Here is a 21,086-nt window from a genome sequence, read left to right on the forward strand (position 1 = left end):
TCATTTCGCCCGTTTTTTCCTCTTTATGCATTATGCAGCACACATAGAAAGAGGAAAAATCCTCTCAAGGTTGTTTTTGTGCAGGAAGGTGTCGCTTTGACTACCATATCTCATCAAAGGTGGAGAGGATGCACACAGTTGGTTTCCGAGTCCCTGTGCTATGCATTACCAGCAGTCATCAAAGCCACACAGAGGCGGCCAATGTGCAGGCATTTCATTATTCAAACAGCATGTCTAAAAGCTGTACTCCTGTTCTGCACGTCTAGCACCATAAAAAGCAACATGGTCCTAGGTCTAATTCATATGACGAAAAAGGGTGTGCACATTTCTTTCTTTCTGTATTAAATCTGTCACAGAACGCACCTTTATTTCTATTAACAATTAATAAAGCAGCATAATTATTGATCTGTGGCCGATGAGCACCCTACAAGCTTGAAGGCTGCAGCTGAGAGCACGGAGGGCCACGTGGGGTCCAATTTCCAGAGTCCCCAGCGCAAGCTAGAGGGAGGTCAGCCTCCCGGATTAAACACACTCTGGCCAGTACCCTTAAACAACTGCCTGCAAAAAAGATCAGTATGCTGGAAGGCTGAATAAAGCTTTGGAAGCCCCTACCTCTGCGAGAGCTGTGATCCAAGGTAGCCTGCGTCTACAGCACAGTCAGAGGTCCTTGCTGCACAGCACTGAGCGCTGAGGGTTGGACAGCTGCTGCAGACAGTGCGGGGGCAATGTGGCGCCATTTCCTGGCGGCCTCAGCATACCCTCGGGGAGAGCTGGACTTTCAGGCTCTCAGGTTATAGATGCCCGGCCTGCAACCACTGCACAGCTACCTACAACAGTGCCTGAGGCGCTGGAGGGCGGAGTGGACCCTTGGAGGCAGCGGGTAGCCCTACCTATTTTAGAGTGGAGATCCAAGGTAGGGGATGGCTGCCACACAGATTATAGATGGGCCCAAAGTGCTGTGGGCCAGTGCTAAGGGTGACCCGCGCATCGAAAGGGAACCACAGACTCTAGCTGTCCCCAACTTGTGGCAACGCAGGGGAGGAGAGAAACACCCCATAGATTCTACCTCGGGTTGCAGGTACCATGCCAACTTCCTCAAGATTATCCTACTCTGGAAACTGCCCTCCCGGGTGGACTAGAAGGGAGAAGGGAAGCTTCTTCTATCTGATCGGCCCCCCAGGCCAGACACTCGGCCACTGAGTGGAAGGGGCACACAATTCCTGCTGAACTGTGGTGCAATGAACGGAGAGTATGCACACACCTCTGCCTCCAGGGGGGCCCTTCCCTGTCGCAGATGATGTTTCTGGCTGTGACCCCATGACGCAAGTGCTTGGCCACCCCATTTAGAGGCATCATATGTCAAATTAGCACCACAGGATAGGGGCTCTTTAATAGCAGAGCCATTGACCAGACGTCCTGCAATGCACCACCAAGTCTAAGTGTCTGGAGCAGTGACTCGACGTAGCAGCGATGGGGAAGACGTTAAAAAAAAAGGACCCACACACCGAATCCAAGATTGTGAATGGGCTGGCGACCCGAGGAACCTCATTGAGTCAGGTGATGACAGACCCCACATTGCAGGACATTCTACAGGACATGACAGCTTCTCGAGAAGTCCCTGAAACCAAGATAGATGCTCTGGGTGACCACTTAGGGCTCTTGAAAGATGATCAAAGACTGGCAGAGGAGGTCATGGCAAAAGAGCGTACGAGTTGCTGACATTCCTCCGGACCTAACCAGGATGCAGAAACACCTCACCACCACGGAAGCTAAACTATGGACCCTCGAAGCAAGAGCAGAGGATAGTAGAAATAGGTCGCGCAGAAATAATATACATGTTATTGGACTTCCAGAATGAGTCAAAGGTACAAGTATGGTGTACTTCATTGAGAACTGGCTACGGAATGAGGTAGCTCCAGAGTGCTTCTGATACTTCTATGCCCTTCAGCGCGCTTATCGAGTGCCCTCCCGGCTGCCGCCTGGTGTCCCCCCTCGTCCAGTGGTTGCTAGGCTCTTGTACTGTAGGGTTAGAGACCACATTCTTGCACAAGCCAGACTAAGAAAGGACCTCAAAATAGGCAACAGTGGAATAATGATCTTCCTGACTTTACAGAAGAAGTACAGAAACAGTGCTCATCCTTTTAGGAGGCTAAGAGGCGACTCAGAGCCTGTGGTCTTCAGTATGCAATGTTATTTCCAGCCTGGCTGCCCATGTTCACCCGAGGGAGTACAATTGTTCCAATCCCCTCAAAAAGTATGGGACTGGCTAGAGACCCATCCCCAAGTCAGACCGAGCAGCCACCAACATAAACAAGTGCCTTCCCCCTGCACCTCAGACAAAGCACATTTCTCACCACCTTCAGGAAGAACCTCAAGACGTGGTTCTGTGAATGAGGCCACTCTCCCCATACCCCACCAAGCGCCTAGAGACCCTCACGGGTGAGTAGCTGCGCTTTACAAAAACTGATTGAACGCCATAAACAACAACCTCTCTGCAGAGCACCCTAAACACAGGTTCCTTCTGTTGAGTAAGTACGCAGAGAGCAGAGGTGGGCGCTTGCGGCGGCCGCAGTGATGCATGGAGGGGATGGTAGCCTGGCACCCTCTCTAGATTCAGGAACTGCAGAGGACTCAGCTGTTACATTGGATTCTGGTTCAGAGATCTCCGGTAACCTGCATCCTGCATTAACCCCAAGATCAGCCAACAACCTTATTTGATTGCCACAAAGGCACATATCTTCTATGCAATAGAGTCCCAATAACCCCACACTGGGCGAGGTGGTCAGATGTAGTCATGTTTAATGCACTAAATACCTTAAGGTCCCATTACTGTTATTACAATTAATCGAATGTTGGCCAGATGGGGGAACCTCAACAGCGGTGTTGGGCACCAGTCACTACCCACCCTCTGCCCCCAGACAATGTTCAAATGGATGGGGGCACCACTGCAACTGCAATTGTTCAATAGTTTGTTGAATGTTTGGATGAGTGGGTCTTTGCTGCTTGTGCTGCCTGTTCTGAGGAGTGGGAGTTGGGAAGTTAATGTTTTTATTCAAGTTACAGAGGGACACAATCCACACAAAGCATTATCATGCCACTTATGTCCTTTGAGGGAGAGGGGTACCTGTTTGTATGATGGTCCGCCCTAACATGGGATTTAGGGGTCCAATTTAAACTTGTTCCTGAATTATAAATTAATTACATGGAATGTCAAGGGGCTGAACTCAATGACCAAGCGGCATAACTTTTTTTTCCACCTGGTGAGGCGAGAGGTTCAAATAGCACTCCTTTAGGAGACCCACCTAGACGCTAAGGAAGGTCAGAGACTGCAATGCAGATGGAGAGGCCTAGTTTACTGCACCACATATTCTGCATAAACTGGGGGTGGGGGTCCTTATTTGGATAAAGCCCCGGATCCCATTCCAACACACTCAATCCCTAATAGACCCAATGGGGCACTATGTGCTGGTGGCGGGGAACTTGATGGTCGGGAGGTCACAGTGGGCAATATCTATGTCCCAAATATTGACTAAATGGCATTCTTGGCCACCCTATCCAACCACCTGACCCCCTATTTAATGGGCCGATTATACTGGGCAATCTTAATGCGGACCCCTCTTATGGTACATCACATCCTCCCCTTAGCGATTCACCGTATACCACAGTGCCAAAGCCTTTACCGCATGGCGGTTGGAATGGGGTTTAATTGACTTGTGGAGAACTCATCATCCCAGCAATTGCGACTATTTGTTCTTTTCACCCTTACAAGAGCTTCATGTCCGCTTACACACCTTTTTGTGTTCACCAGATATCCATGCAATGGTAACCAGCACTGAATACTTAACTAGAACAATCTTGGACCACAACCCCCTACTATTAACCCTACACTGGGGTCGACCCCGAGCACCCGTCCCCACATGAAATCTTAAACCAGAATCATTAAAAGACCAAGGGGGTGATTCCGGAACCGCCAGAAGACCGTACCGCGGTCAAAAGACCGCAGCGGTCATTCTGGGTTTCCCACTGGGCTGGCGGGCGACCGCCAAAAGGCCGCCCGCCAGCCCAGCGGGAAACACCCTTCCACGAGGAAGCCGGCTCCGAATGGAGCCGGCGGAGTGGAAGGGGTGCGACGGGTGCAGTAGCACCCGTCGCGAATTTCAGTGTCTGCTAAGCAGACACTGAAATTCTAAGTGGGGCCCTCTTATGGGGGCCCCTGCAGTGCCCATGCCATTGGCATGGCCACTGCAGGGGCCCCCAGGGGCCCCACGACACCCGTTCCTGCCAGCCTGGTTCTGGCGGTCAAAACCGCCAGAACCAGGCTGGCGGGAAGGGGGTCAGAATCCCCATGGCGGCGCTGCCTGCAGCGCCGCCATGGAGGATTCTGCAGCCCAGGGGAAAACCGGCGGGAAACCGCCGGTTTCCCTTTTCTGACTGCGGCTTTACCGCCGCGGTCAGAATGGGCCTGGATGCACCGCCAGCCTGTTGGCGGTGCATCCGCGGTCCCCTACCCTGGCGGTCTCGGACCGCCAGGGTAGGAATGACCCCCCAAGTGTTCTGGGACACTATCGGCAATGCCATAACCACTTATTGTGAGACTAACACAAGGTCTACCTTGTCCACAGTAACAGAGTTGTAGACATTTAAAGTGGTGGTCGGAGGCTACTGCATATCGGCAATTGCTGGAGTACGCCACACCTTGTTGCAGGACGTTGAGATGACAGAGGGGAATCTAAGGGCACTGGATTAAAGAAGACATGGTAATCCAGATCTTCAGCCTGATCTCCTGGAGGCCAAAGACAACGTGGCGGTGAGGGAAGAAAGATTACATTGCTATGACTACACAAATTACATGATCAGAGCATACGCAGAGGGAGATCACACCGGGTCTCTACTGGTGTGGCTAGCAAATCCGGCCAACCAGGGATCAGTTATAGTGGAGCTTAACGCCGCTCACAATTGCACAGTGTAGAGGCAAGATGAATTTTTCTACTACTCTACTAATATCATACCTCCACCACGGATATGGTCCTAGAAGTACATGAGTTCCTGTTGGGGTGGGGCTGCCAACTCTCCCCCCTCTGGATGCCGAAGACCTAGGTCACGATATTACACTTCCAGAGTTCAGGGCAGCTATAAAGAATATGGCCCAGAATAAAACAGTAGGTATAGATGGCCTCCCTGTTGAGGTTTACTCAACATTTATCAAAGTCTTAGCCCCCAGATTGCCAACCCTCTATAATGTGTCCAAAGATAGGGGGTCCTTGGCACAGTCCACCCAAGAAACACTCATTCTTCTCCTACTAAAGCCTGGGAAACCACCCACAGATATTACAACATATCGCCCCATGTCCATGTTGAATATGGATTACAAAATTCTAGCTATCTGCCTTCTCCAACACATGCCTGCCCTTGTCCATCGTGATCAGGCAGGGTTTATACCCAGCCGAAATGCAGCTCGAAATATTAGAAGATTACTCTTGATTTTAGAGGCCACCACGTATGATAAAGGCCAAGCGGCTCTTCATGCTGTAGACATAGAAAAAGCCTTTGATAGCCTGGAATTGCCCTACCTATATGAAGTACTACATACACTTGGGTTGGGTGAGGGCTTTATAACTTGGACACAGTTGCTCTACACAGCACCAAGGGCGGGAGTACTTACGCGAAGAACCATCTCTGAGAGCTGCATAGCTGAGTGGGGGACCCAGCATGGCTGTTTGCTGTTGCCCCTCCTTTTTGCTCTCGCCATAGACCCGTTGGTCCGCTATGCTCACAGAGGAGAGGCCTTTGAGGGACTCTGCGCTTGTGCACAGCAGCAATACATTGCATTATACAATGGGTGATCTCCTGATATTCCTTAAAAATGGTGCTTAAGCCCTGAGGGGGGTGTGAACCCTATTAGAGCGCTTTGGTTCCCTTTCTGGGCTTTGTGTGACTTGGCAAAAATCCTGCCTATTCCCTACCTTGTGTGCTTGCCAAATCCCTGGTGACCTTGGTAATATGGACACAGCTGCTCTACACAGCACCAAGGGCGGGAGCCCTGCCAGGTCACCCACTCAACTTCACAGCTTTCAAAGATGGTTCTTCCCACACGTACTCCAACGGATATAGTGGAGGCTAATGTGAAAAGGGCCATACGGGGCATCTGCGGTAGCATGGATTTTTGGAAGTTGCTTCTCTGTTTGGTGGCGGGGAGGGAAGCTCTGTTGAAGATGATAGCCCTGCCCCGTCTTCTCTAATTCTTTATTTCATTAGCTTTGAGGTTTCTGGAAGCAATTTTCAAGGAGCTAAACTCTTTACTGAAAACAAAGAGGAGGGACCTGGGAGGTTAATGGTCCAGTGTACAGTCTCCCGTATACAGTAATAAGAAAAAAGGGTACACTGTTCCAAACGCTAAATCACTGGGATTAGTTTCTACAGGAGCGAGAACCCTCAAGCATCACATTGGATGTCTGATTTCATCATTGGGAAAGCTCCTCATTAGGCCGGTGCTGCAATGCCTAACGGGCTCCACTGAGGGGGCTCTTAACCGTATTTGCTCTACTGATAGTTAGAGATAAATAATCAATCTGATGGGGTATCTGGTTACAAGATGCCCGAGCAATATAGGAGAGAAAACATAGCAAAAATAAAATTGGTTATCCATCAACAATCAATAATCATGATTTTAATCAGTAATAATGTGATGGAGACCAAAGTTAAAAGCAAAATGGGAGTAAAAATTGAGTGATAATGCTCGTCTACTCGCACAAACAATATGTATAAGAGGGTAAACCCAAAAGTGGCTCCTCTAGAATAGGGGTCTACATGTTTCGCGTCTAATGGTCCATCCGGATCCCTCGACGCTTCATCAGGACCAAAGTGAAAAATCTTCTCCAAAAATTCAAAAAAATCCCAATAGGAGTGAAAATAAAGGAAACACAGTAACTTACTTTGAAGTTGTTCTATATGTCAATCAAGTTCGCCCATCCCCGGTCTGTGGATAGAGCCCCTGGGAATCAAATGTCAGGAACCGGAACTTACAATTAGTATCGACGGTCCGTAGGGCATTGCACCTACACTCCCGACAGCGTTCCCGCAAGGTAATTGTAAGTTCCGGTTCCTTTTTTCTTATTGCTAAACTCTTTACCACAAGCTTCCTGCAGGATTTGCAACTCTAAAGTTGCATGGTGCAAGACTATGGGGGTTTTTCAACTTGATGGGTATGATTAAATCTGAGCACAAATTAATCAGAACCCTATTGTCCAATCCCCCTCCCCCAAACACACTCCTTCCTACCTGCTTGACTTGGACATGGGCAGGAAACGTATAGCTGATAAAAACCAACCTCAAGCCAATTTTGTTCTGGTGGAGGGTAAGAACTACTCCTGGACTCACCAACTACGGAGAGGCATTCCAGGGTATAATTCATTTAGACAGATTGAATGTCAGGACAGGAAGGGAGGGCCAGGACAAATTCTTGGATGTACCCGGCATGGCCGAAGATGCCAAGGTCTCCAGCACCCTAATATCCCCAGAAGTCTTATCAGGTTGGGCCCAAAGGGCGCTTACCTCCCTGTGGAATGCAAACTGCGCTATCTCCACAGAGAGGCGTTGTTTGCTCCTCATAAAGATTGACTCCATACTGGGGGACCTCACATCTCTGAAGCTGGCTCCCTCGCCCACGGGGGCTTACTTGGCGATCCCTTTGTATGCGAAATGGGCAAGTCTGTGCAGACATTTCCAACTTTGGACAAGGACCAGACTTCAGTGAAGTGGATCTTCGAACCCCAGGTTTTCGTAGGGGCTGGCCAAGGCAGGGTGTGCTTATGTAACCATCCCAGTCTTTGCCCCTATCGCCGCTTCCTCCAATTCTAGTGGAAGGAGCAGAAGTTGGAGTTTACAACCCTCCCGTTTGGCCTCTCATCCGCACCCTGGTGCTTCACTAAGATGAAGCACCCCATGGTAGTTTCTCCAGGCTCATGGTGTGCGCCTCATCGTCTGGTTGGACGATCTCCTCCTCATGGCTCAGTGCCCCCGACTCTTGCTCTTTTCCCTTTGGATGGCTGTCTCTGTCTTGGAGTGGCTGGGCTTCATCATCAATGGCCCGAAATCCACCTCGCTGCTACCGGATCCCTGGTGTTCCTCGGCTTTGTAATGGACTCTGTTCGGGCCACTCTCAGTCTGCCTTCTCGGAAGGTCAACAGGATCACGCACGAACTGAGCAGGATGGCAGCCAAGCCTTCCACCTCCCTCTCCCAGGTCGGCACGCTGGTAGGCCTGCTGTCTTCGTCCATTCAGGTCATATTCCCAGACCACCTCCACTATTGGGCCCTGCAGTGTCTCAAAGCGAGTCACCTTTGAAAGGAAATCACATACTCGCAAGTGGTCCCTCTGTTGGCAGAAGCACAAGAAGAGATACAATAGTGGCTTGCCCTCATGAAGGCTTGGAAGGACTGGTGAGATTCGGCTCCACCCCCGACCTGGTTATAGAATCGAATGGCTCGGCTCAGGTTGGGGGGCCACTTGTTGACCCTTTTGCACGGGAGGACAGTGGTCATCTCAGGAAAAGTGAATGCACATCAACTGCCTCAAGCTAATAGTGGATTAGTTCGCGGTCAGATGTTAGACCAAATATCGGGCGAGGTGTTGGCTCCTCCTGAAGATGAACAATGTTGCGGCTGCGCGTTACATAAACCACTTGGGAGGCACCTGTTCCAAAGCCCTGTCAGACCTGTCCAGGTCATTCTGGGAATATTGTCTAGCAAACCAGAACTGAGTAACGGTGGAGCACCTTCTGGAGCAATCAAATCAGGTAGCCGACTGGGACTGCAGGCATCTCAAGGATGCCAGTCTGTGGCAAATCCATCTTTGCCCTTTCAGCAGTCTTCAGGACATTTGGGGTCCATTCTCGGTGGACCTCACCGCTCGACCACCATATTCCCAGGTACTTCAGCTGGAGATCAGACCCAGGGGTGGCACCACAAACACATTTCTACATGACTGGCGACAGGAGCAGGGCTATGTCTTTCCCCCAATCGCTATGATAACAAGTCTCTCAGCACTATTCGGCCCCATGGGGAGAGTCAATTGTTGATCCCCCATATTAAGCCCTTCCGGGTGGTGTCCTCCCCAATCATGGCAGGATGGGTGCGATCGGCGATGCAGAAAGCAGGCATCGACACCAAGATTTTTGGGACCCATTTGATAGGAGGGGCTATGGCCTCCAAGGCATTTTCCCTTGGGGCCCACCTGGAGGACATTCTTAATACAGCAGATTGTTCCTCTGATTCTACATTCAAGAGGTTTTATTTCAAACTAATTACCCATATGGCATCGCTGGTGGTGGGGAAGCTTTAAACTAGCATAATCCTAGCCTTCGGACCTGACACAATGAAAAATGTCCTACCTATCATAACAGAAAGTTTAAATTCTACTAAGGACACAGAGAAAAGGATTAACCCACCCAGTAATGACACGCCCATTTACCCTCCTTCAGTTCATTCATCGTAAAGGTGAGCATTTCTTTTTTCCAATTATGATCGCAAATATTGTTGATTGAGACTGCGTTTGTTGCACGGTGCGCTTGACTGTTATAGTTTTTCTGCCCAGTTTTGTGAGCCGTGGTTTACAGAGTCATGGGTTGTGTTGTCTGTTTGTTACAGGATCTGAAGGGTCGAAGCAAGATTGAAGACGAACTTAGCTGATCTCGGTCACAGGAAGAAAGAGGAGGCGACAACGGCAAAGAAGAGCTATAAAGACATTGTTCATTGGTTCATGACCTTACCTGAATTTTAGTTTCTGTTTTCCCAAGAGCCTATTGGAAATGTAGTTTGCATATCTCTGCTTGGCTGCTGTTGAATAAAGCGAAGAGAGAAGAGCATAATCCTCACCTCTATGTCCTTAACAGAATTGAAACTTTCTGTTATGTCAGCTAGGAAATGTTTAATTCCACAAGATTGAGTGGTGCAAAAATATTAGAAGGGTGCTTTCTTCCTTAGGCCTGTTGAGCTACTTGGAACAATGGCTGTCCAAAAAAAAAACCTAAAAAACACTTTATTAGCAACCGGTGGCACAAAAAGAGTATGATGCCATCCCCAGAGGACCTCTTAAGATTAATTTTGTGCAGTTCAAGTCAAATACTCTGTACCAAGAATATCTGGATTGTATCACCATCCCCTTGAGATAGGAAATGATATGTTCAGTTTAGGCTAGGCTCTTTGCCCCTCAAGACATTTACTGCAAAATGGTCAATGCAAGCTGAGTCCTCATTGATTTGCCTAAACTGTAAAAGGGATAAAGAAAGTATAGCCCATGTTCTGTTCATTTGCAAGACCTACTCTCACCCAAGAAGGTGCTGGGTCAAGTCGGTCTGTCAAACTTTAAGCACAAAAAATTGTCTAACGGCCATGAGGATTTTACAATCTGATCCTAGACGTCTATTTGCGTGAGCCGTGGGCCGAATGTGACTAATTAGACGTAAAGCGATAGCAGGTGTTTAGATGCTTTGTATTTTGGTGTCTGCTAGCCACATATTTGTTCAGAAATACTCACTCCCTCTAGTACTACCGTAGGGTTGATACTGTGTTTAGTTGCTACACAAAAAACATGCAAAGATGTGATGTAGCTACTATTTATGCACATTCTGGTGCTAAAGACTGACCACACAAGTTGCTGGAGAGAATGCTAATAATAACCGAGGCTCTATTTCAAAGAATGACCATGCACCACTTGCATGTGCCACTTTCTACGACGCACCTTAAGCCGTGTGGCTCTGATCTTATTGCAGTGTCTTATTACTGTCTGTGACGGCCCTAGACCGAGGTTCATAGGTTGTCCCTTATTTGATCTATGTGTGGGGAGCTCTAACCATTTTCGATGACCTACTCTTTCTTTCAATGCAATGCTCCCACTCATGGCCATCTGGAAGAGTGTAACTGCTGTTAGAAATGGTCTGTGTTTTACGTTAATGATCTTACCTGTTCTAGTGTATTGTACATCTACTTATGTTAGGATGTTTTGACTGAAATGATTTTATGACCCTGTTCGTTTTAAGGCATTGTACTTCGTGTGTTTTATCCTGTATGATGTATTAGGGATGTATTTATTCCGAAATAAACATGTGACCGGCGGAATTATATCTCCTTTGGGATCTGGAAAGATGAAGGCTCTCAGAAATTTCAGTTATTTGAGCACTTGAGTTGCTAATTGTATGTTCTGCCGGAGGTTCCCCTTTATTAGCCATCAGGTAGATTGTTGGCTGATATTCTGTAGTGGGAAGCGACCCAATAATGGACAAATTCTGCACTCACTAAATTACTTACTACTAATAAGAATAATCGAAATCAACTTCAAGCACACTTCTCAAACAAATAATACAGTCACAAGTTTAAAAAATCTACCCCGCTGTAAATGCGATGCACAGATTCACCATGAAAACTCTAAAAGATACGTGTGCCATATTCGCCTGATATCTCGAAGTCTTCTATGAGCTTAACCACCTTATCTCTGTACGGGTTTTTGGAAACTGTCTCATCCATCTGAAGTAAAAACGGGAAAATTAAAAGATTAGCACTTTCACCACGATCAGGCTTCATCTCAAAAGCAACTGAATGTTTAAATATGCAATACGTCTGGATACTCACATTTTTCAACATTTTTATTTCATCCTTGGCTGCACTTGTGAAAGAGAATCCACTCTTAACCACTTTTATTGCCACAAATCGATCACACCTGAGACCAGATAGAAATATCAATGATTAATGACACACCAAGAACTACAATTTCAAGCAAATGAGTGCCCACTGTTGCTTACACTAGTACCGACTGTAAGCATTCCTTCACTTCCTCATACTTGTAAAACTATTTTTCATTTGTAGTAGTCAAAAATAATTTGATGTTGATTCAATTTGTGTTATTTTTAGGTACTATATTCTCCTAATCAGCGACAGCCCATTTACTTGAAGAAACAAGTTATTTGCCAATTTACAGTTCTAGAGCACTGGCATCTGTATAGCGTCAACCAATCAGGTGACAGTGCTCAGAACTTCACTTCCATTTAAGGTTACCACAACGTTGTTTTCGAGAACAAGTTTGAAACTTAACGAATGAATAGTCAGCCTCTGAACAGTGAGGAAGAAGGCCCGCATGCAAAACCATGAAACATACCAATGCAGAAAAAGTATAGGTAAAGGTTGATAATCTGCTCCTTCTCCTTTATAGGCTCTTTCACAGATTCACATACTCAGAGTACCAAGAAGTACAATAAATACGTGACACAGAAGGAAGAAAGGGGTGCAGTACGGAGAAAAGCACCTTACTGACACAAAGGATGAAGAACCACCTGCACCACTGAATGAACATCCACCATAACTGCAGCATGATGCTAATATTCTGTCAAACCTTGGCCATGAAAACTTCTCCTTGAGCAATTACTTGTTCATGGTTTGATCCAAATGGCCCTCATGTAATTGTAATTGTATTTATTTAGCACTTACCTCACCTGACAAAGTGTCAAAGTGCTTTTCAGCGAGTAGCACACTACTCTGGAACTCAAAAGTATTAGTGGTGGGTTAGTATGGGGAAATATGAGTATAGTATTAGTATAGGGAGGTATGAATTCATTTGAGTGGAGGACATATAAGTCTGTTAGTTGCACTGAATAGAATAATGGAGGGATACGGGAGAGAAGAATACAGAAAGTGGTAATTGGAAGATCATAGTAGTAAAATGAGATTTGATTTGGGATGAGTAAAAGGAAAGATGGAGGAAGGAAGAGTCTGTAGAAAGGAAATAAGGAGCTCATATCAGTAAAATTAAGTTTGGAATGAGTCAAAGGAGGGATAGATGAGGGAAACTAGTTTATTTAGCAAGGAATATGTTGATAAATCCATCAGTCAGGGTGGCGCTATTCCAGATGTCTTTCCAAGAAGCCTTGATTGGCAGTTCTATTCAGCTGTGGAGGAGGAGGACTGTGAATGAGACCAGGTTACACAGCAGATGTTTGTAGGAGGCTGGCATGGTAGGTACTTACACCTTATACCAGGTGCAGTTATCCCTCATTAGAGAAATGTAGTCAATGTTCTAGCAGCTTAGGCTGTTAGAGGAACCTGTAGCAGAGCAGCTTAGGCTGAACTAGGAGATATGTAAAGCTCCTGCAATACCACTATAGTTACACTACTTATACACAATAAAAGACAATACTCAGTGTTACCAAAAATAAAGGCCAAAAATATCTTAGACGCAATACTCCTTCTCGAGGTAAGTATTATGCACAATATATACACTAGAGACCAAAATCAGGTAAGTAAATAGTCACAGAACAGTGCAAAGAGTAGAAAATACCATGTACTGCATTAGGAAGAAATAGGCCTAGGGGCAACACAAACCATATACTGAGAAAGAGGAATGCGAGTCACAAATTCCCCCCTAGGCAAGTGAAGTGTGTAGAGGGGCGCTGGGAGTGTAAGAGAACCACAAAGGTGAGTAAAATAACCCACCCCAGAGCCCAGGAACGTAGGAGTAAAGCACTGCAAGTTTCCTCCGGACACACTACAAGTCTTCATAAGAGTTACTGAAAGAACCAAGCAAGACTGCAAGCAACAAATGGTGGATTCCTGGGCCTAAAGACCTGTGAACAGAGGAGACCAAGTCCAGAAGTCGCAGAAGATTTCAGGAAGGCCAGGAGCCCATGCCAACCTAGAAGATGGCACAAACGAGGATTCTCCGGTTGGAAGAAGTCTGCAGAAAAGCACCACACAAGACGGATGTGGGTTCCTGCATGTTGCAAAGGATGTCCCACGTTGAGATGTTGTATGCAGGCGAGTTGCAGAGCTGGATTTGACCAACAAGCCTTGATTCAAGCAGTGGCATGGTTTGCGTCAAAATGGCGCTGCCTGGACTCAGGAGGGACCTGGGGGCCTCTACTTGGACTGAGGAGGCAGAGGGGGCTCCCCACACAGGAGGGAACCCACAGATGACCATGCAGCACACACAGGAGTCCTAGCACATGGGGACAAAGAAGGTGCAAATTGCGGTTGCTGCAGCACTAAAAAAAAGAAGGTCCCATGACGCCGGAGAACAACTCAGCGAGTTGAGCGTTGCAGGATAGAGTGCTGGGGACCTGGGCCAGGCTGTGCACAAAGGATTCTTGCAAATAGTGCACAGAGGCCTCAGGACCTAGAAATGATGCGGTGAACAGGGGTATTGTCGCAAACCAGGAAGGCAAGCTCTTACCTCTGCCAAATGAACGAGTTACTTACCTTCGATAACGACTTTTCTGGTGGATACATTAGCTACCTGTGGATTCCTCACCTAATGAATACTCCCATTGGGCCAGCATTCGACGGAAATCTTCTTCCTAGCTTCTGCACGTCGACGAGGATGTCACATTTGCCCACGCAACGCCGTCTGACGTCATACAGGCAATAAGTGGTCCTCGCCGACGTGCCGACGTCAGTACCAACATTTTTTACGTGCCTGAGAATAATAGGCCATTGAGATAAAAGAACAAATAGCAATATTTAATGATATTCCAAATAAATACATCATTCTAAAAACGTAATTCTTCTTTTTTTTTTTTTTTTTTTTTTAAACAAATAAATAAATATATGAGCAATATATATACATATGAACATATATACAGAATATATACAAGTCCTCAAAACCAAGAGGAGCACAATCAAGAATTACTTGGTTAGACCAGACAGGCAACGGGGAGGCGGGTGGGACCGTGAGGAATCCACAGGTAGTTAATGTATCGACCAGAAAAGTCGCTACCGAAGGTAAGTAACTCGTTCTTCTGATGGATACAACTACCTGTGGATTCCTCACCTAATGAATAGAGTCCCAAAGCAGTACCGCGCTCGGTGGTGGGTGCCTGAATGGTCAAACCAAGAAATCCTGCAGCACTGACCGTGCAAAATGGCCGTCCCTTCTGACCTCAGAGTCCAAACAGTAATGTTTCGCAAAAGTATGAAGGGACGACCAAGTTGCGGCCTTGCAGATGTCGACCACAGGAACACCTCTGGCCAAGGCCGAAGTGGCCGACTTAGCTCTGGTGGAATGAGTTCTAATACCATCAGGAGGATCCTTCTTTGCCAAAGAATAACACATTTTAATGCAAAGAACAACCCACCTGGAGAGTGTTCTCTTGTGGACTGCCTTTCCTCTCCTCTTTCCCACGTATCCGATGAAAAGCTGATCCTCCAGCCTGAAATCCTTTGTTCTGTCTATGTAAAAGCTTAGCGCCCTCTTTGGGTCCAAACGGTGTAGTCTCTCTTCTTCCTTTGAAGGATGAGGCGGAGGATAGAACGTGGACAGAGTAATTGTCTGGGCCAAATGAAAGGGTGAAACAACCTTCGGAAGGAAAGCAGCCTTGGTCCTCAACACCACGTTGTCCCCGTAAAAAGTTGTATAAGGGGGTTTTACCGATAAAGCCTGCAACTCACTCACTCTCCTTGCAGAAGTTATAGCAACCAGGAAAACTGTTTTAAGAACTAACAATCTTAAGGGGCAAGAATGCGTAGGCTCAAAAGGGGACCCCATAAGGAAAGTTAGCACCAAGGACAAGTCCCATTGAGGCATAACGAAAGGAGTTGGAGGGAATTTATTCATAAGGCCCTTCAAGAATCTAAGTACTATAGGAGATTTAAATAACGAAGGCTGGTCTGGAAGACAAATGAAGGCTGACAAAGCAGACAAGTAACCCTTAACAGTAGCCACTGCACAACCCTTCTGTGCTAAAGACAAAGCAAAAGATAAAATGTCTGACAAATGAGCACGTAAGGGATCAATCTGTCTCTCTCCACACCATACCACAAATTTAGACCACCTATTAGCGTAGATAGATTTAGTGGAGTGTCGCCTGGCCGCTAAGATAACATCCATTACCTCAGGCGGGAGAGAAAAGGAACTCAGGTTGCCCTGTTCAATCTCCAGGCATGAAGGTGCAGACTCTGGAGGTTGGGGTGTAAAACCTGCCCCTGCGACTGCGAGAGGAGGTCTGCCCTGAGAGGGAGACGGAGCGGAGGGCACAGTGAGAGTTGGAGAAGGTCGGAATACCAAACCCTCCTTGGCCAATCCGGAGCAATCAAGATTACTTGGGCCCGGTCTTGGCGTATTTTCCTCAATACTCGAGGAATCAAAGGTATGGGGAGAAACGCGTAAAGCAACTGGTCGCACCAGTTCCTCTGAAACGCGTCCCCCAACGCTCCTTGCACCGGATACTGGAGGCTGCAGAATAACGGGCAGTGCGAGTTCTCCCGGGTGGCAAACAGATCTATCCGAGGAAACCCCCACATCTGGAAGATTAACCGGACTTGATCTGGATGGAGACGCCACTCGTGGTCGGCGGAGAAATGGCGACTGAGATTGTCCGCACGTACATTCAAGACTCCGGCCAGATGATTTGCTACCAAGCAAATCTGATGGTCCTTTGCCCAGGACCATAGTCGAAGAGCTTCTCTGCAGAGAAGGTACGACCCCACTCCTCCCTGTTTGTTTATATACCACATCGCGGTAGTGTTGTCCGTCAGGACCTGAACCGACTGACCGCAAAGGGATGGGAGGAAGGCCTTGAGAGCCAGACGTACAGCCCGTAACTCTAACAGATTGATATGAAACATCTGTTCCTCTGGAGACCAAAGCCCTTTGATCTCCAGGTCCCCCAGATGAGCTCCCCACCCTAGAGTGGAAGCATCCGTTATGACCATGGTCACTAGTGGAGGCTGCGTGAACGGCCTTCCCTGGAAAAGATTGTCGTCCGCAATCCACCACTTCAAATCCGTGGCAGCATCTCTGGAGACCTTGACAGAACCTTCGAGATCCCCTTTGTGTTGAGACCACTGCCTTCGGAGGCACCACTGAAGAGCCCTCATGTGCCAGCGAGCATGCGTGACCAACAGTATGCAGGAGGCAAACAGACCGAGCAGACGTAGGACCTTGAGGACTGGAATGACCGCTCCACTTTGAAACATTGGAACCAACGCCTGAATGTCTTGCATCCGCTGAGGCGGAGGAAAGGCTCGATTCAATGTTGTATCCAGTACTGCCCCTATGAACAGGAGGCACTGAGAGGGCTCTAGGTGAGATTTGGGCATGTTCACCGAAAAGCCCATGTCGAACAACAACTGGGTTGTCGACTGCAGATGATGCAACACAAGCTCCGGGGACTTGGCTTTGATCAACCAGTCGTCCAGGTAAGGGAATACTGCTATCCCCTTCCTTCTGAGCTCTGCCGCAACCACCGACATCACCTTCATGAAGACTCGAGGTGCTGAAGTAAGACCAAACGGGAGGACTGCAAACTGATAGTGCTGCGACCCTACCACAAACCGGAGATACTTCCTGTGCGACTTGAGTATCGGGATATGAAAATAAGCATCCTGCAAGTCGACAGACACCATCCAATCTCCCTTGTTCAACGCCAAAAGCACCTGAGCTAGGGTCAGCATCTTGAACTTTTCCTGTTTGAGGAACCAATTCAAAATCCTCAGGTCCAGGATTGGTCTCAACCGACCATCCTTCTTGGGAATCAGGAAGTACCTTGAATAACAACCTTGACCCTTTTCCTGCTCTGGAACCAACTCCACCGCGCCCTTTAAAAGGAGGACTTGAACCTCCTGTTCTAACAACAGGAGATGTTCTTCTGAACAATAAGATGGGCGGGGCGGGAAGGGGGACAGAAACTCCCGAAAGGGAAGGGTGTAGCCTTTTCTCACAATGCTGGTAACCCAGGCGTCTGATGTGATGACCTCCCACTTGTGAAGAAAATACAGTAACCTTCCCCCTACAGGAGAGGAGTGAGTGGGAATTGGTGAAAGCCTAAGGCTGCTTCCCCTGCTGCACCCCTCCAGAGGAAGAGGAAGAGGCAGAGTGCTGTTGAGAGGCTCCCCTGGTATGGACTCTACCCCTCCCTCTAAAAGATCTATAGGTGAGAGAAGAGGTAGGCTGCTGGAATTTCCCCCGAAAGGAAGAGGAGGATGAGCCACAACCAAATCCTCGAAACCTCCTAAAAAATCTGGAGGAGGCAGAATAAGTGGCTTGTAATCCTAACGACTTGGCCGTGGCCCTGCTCTCCTTAAACCTCTCCAAGGCCGAATCTGCCTTGGCACCAAAGAGCTTGTCTCCATCAAAAGGGAGGTCCAGCAGGGTCGACTGCACATCTGATGAAAACACTGAGTTACGAAGCCAAGCCTGTCTTCTCGTAACTACAGCCGTGCCCATCGCCCTAGCCACAGAGTCAGTTGTATCCAACCCAGATTGGATAACCTGGGTTGCAGCAGCTTGAGCGTCCGACACGAGATTCAGCAGCCCTTGAGGAACCTCTGTATGCGTAGATGTTATTTCGTCCATCAGAGCATAAATGTACCTCCCTAAAATACACGTAGCATTGGTGGACTTTAATGCCATGCTACATGACGAAAACACCTTTTTGGATTGCATGTTCATCTTCTTGGAGTCTCTGTCCGATGGCACTGATGGAGAAGACCCAGGCGAAGACCTTGCCGAGCAGGAAGCCTGGACCACCAAGCTTTCAGGCGTTGGGTGTCTTGTAAGAAAGCCAGGGTCAGCCGGTGCAGCCCGATACCTCCTGGTCACAGATCTATTGACGGCCGAAGAAGACACCGGCTTCTTCCAGACTTCCAACACAGGTTCTAACAGCGCCTCGTTGAACGGCAAAAGAGGTTCTGCTGACGTGGAGGCCGGATGCAACACCTGTCAGCAGATTCTGCTTCGCCTCAGTCACCGGCAAAGGCAGTTCCAGAAAGTTAGCTGCTTTCTTTATAACCGCATGAAACGTGGCCGCCTCTTCCGTATACTCCCCCGGAGATGACAAGTCCCACTCAGGGGAAGTATCAAGGCCACTAGCGGTGTCCAGCCCATGAAGACCCTCACCAGAGTCTTCAATTTCTCCTTCCTCCAGGTTCTGCTGATACTCTTGTTCTTCCAGGAGACGGAGAGCACGTCTCCTCGAGTGCAGCCTCTCCTCAATCCTCGGCGTCGACATGGCGTCAGCAGATGTCGAAGAACGACGCCGATCACCGGATCCGTCCGTGCCGGGTCAACAGGCGCCACAGGTAGCTTCGGCGCCGAACCAGGAGTCGGATGGAGGGAAGACTGCTTCGGAGTCGCAGAAGCCCTAGACGGCGTCACTGGCCGAAACACCGAAGCCACTGGAGTCGAAACTCCCGGAGCTGAAGTCTCTGGAGCCACCGGAGCCGACACCGGCGCCGAGCCCACGTTCCCCAGGGGGAGAAAGGGCATGAAGGGTGCTGGTCGCAGCGGAGCCGGAGCACCCAAGTTAAACGCCAAAGGACCCGAAGGCCCAGCCGGGGCACCACCTAGAGCCATCTGCTGAAAGATGGAAAACATCGCATTTAAAAATGCGGTATTATCGGCTCCAGGGGCCGGAAAAGCCGGATACTGGGGTGCCTGGATCGAAGGCGACACAGACGCCGGCCTCGACGTCTGCAGCGTCGGAGAGAACATTTGAGGCTGTGGAACCTCAAATACTGAAGGCGGTTGGCCCGAAGATCCGGGCGAAGTCGGCGAGGCTGGAGAAGGCAACGGCGTCCACGGATGGGGAGTGACTGTGGGACTGACCTCCCAAGTCTTCCGACGCCGAGATGACGGCGACCTCGACCGAGACCTCCCTTTACTCGACCGGCGCCGTGATTCTCGACGGCGCCGGGAGTCTCGATGACGCCGATGAGACTTTGGTGAGGAGGATTTTCGATGGTGCCTCTTCTCCTTTTTCTTCGACTTCGCCATAAAAAGTTTGGCCTCACGCTCCTTCAGGGCTTTCGGATTCATGTGCTGACATGAATCACACCAGGCCACATCATGATCGGAACTTAAACACCACAAACAGTCAGAATGTGGGTCAGTTACTGACATTTTGCCCCCACACTCACAACAGGGCTTAAAACCTGACTTCCTCTGAGACATAGTAACCTCAGAGAAAAAAACACAGCCAAAAAACACACTGTAACTGCCGAACAGCAACAGTAGCTCCCTCGAAGATAACCGTTTCAAATGGCACGGAAAAAAGGGAATTGACGTCGGCACGTCGGCGAGGACCTCTTATTGCCTGTATGACGTCAGACGGCGTCGCGTGGGCAAATGTGGCGTCCTCGTCGACGTGCAGAAGCTAGGAAGAAGATTTCCGTCGAATGCTGGCGCAATGGGAGTATTCATTAGGTGAGGAATCCACAGGTAGTTGTATCCATCAGAAGTGGACAGCTGGACCATAGAACAGTCTGGGTCGAAGGGGTCCACCACCTGTGTTCCAGGGAGCATGCTGGTCATCAGGAGAGGAGTCCCAGAGAACCGGTTGTCATTTTAGAAGGTGCCTGCTGGAGCAGGGACGTGACTCTGTCACTCCACAGGAGATTTCTTCGGTCCTTCTGGTGCAGGGTGAAGACAGGGAGTCCTCAGAGCGTGCACACCTTGGAAACTGTTGCAGTTGCTGGTGGGAGCTGAAGTTGCAGAGTCACAGTAGCCTTCTTGGATACTTTGTTGCAGTTACAGCGGTTCCTGGAGCAGTCTGCGGTTGATCCGATGGTCAGAGGAAGAAGCAGGAGTTGCAGAGGATTCCTGGTGGAAACTTGCAAGCTGAATCTGAAGAGGAACCCACAGGAGAGACCCTAAATAGCCCTGATAGGGGGATTGGCTACCTAACCAGGTATGCACCTATCAGGAGGGGTCTCTGATGTCACCTGCTGGCACTGGCCACTCAGAGATCTCCAGAGTGTCCCCACACCTTGGAAAACAAGATGGCTAACGCAAGGGACACACTGAAGGTGGTGGTGGACAGGGGAGTGGTCACTCCCATTTCCTTTGTCCAGTTTCACGCCACAGCAGGGACTGGGATCCCTGAACCGGTGTAGACTGGCTTATGCAAGGAGGGCACCATCTGTGCCTTTCAAAGCATGTCCAGAGGCTCTGGGAGGCTACCCCTCCCAAGCCTGCAACATCTATTTCCAAAGAGAGAGGGTGTAACACCCTCCTCCCAAAGGAAATGCTTTGTTCTGCCTTCCTGGGACAGATCTGCTCAGACCCCAGGAGGGCAGAACCCTGTCTGTGAGGTGGCAGCAGCTGTAGCT

At 48.7% G+C, this 21,086-nt stretch overlaps 1 protein-coding gene across 1 annotated transcript in view; it reads right to left on the reverse strand.

Moving 5' to 3' along the window:
- The window catches only part of LOC138301648 (SRSF protein kinase 2-like), a 728,951-nt gene that overhangs the window by 456,416 nt on the left and 251,449 nt on the right, over positions 1-21,086 (reverse strand). Inside the window, exons 3-4 of the mRNA XM_069242163.1 lie at positions 11,625-11,712; positions 11,432-11,519 (exon numbers count right to left, since the gene is read on the reverse strand). Of these exons, the coding sequence (XP_069098264.1) occupies positions 11,432-11,519; positions 11,625-11,712 (176 nt within the window). The remainder of the gene's footprint in view (positions 1-11,431; positions 11,520-11,624; positions 11,713-21,086) is intronic.

The sequence above is a fragment of the Pleurodeles waltl genome, chromosome 6 (genome assembly GCF_031143425.1).
Source record: "Pleurodeles waltl isolate 20211129_DDA chromosome 6, aPleWal1.hap1.20221129, whole genome shotgun sequence".
Taxonomy (NCBI): domain Eukaryota; kingdom Metazoa; phylum Chordata; class Amphibia; order Caudata; family Salamandridae; genus Pleurodeles; species Pleurodeles waltl.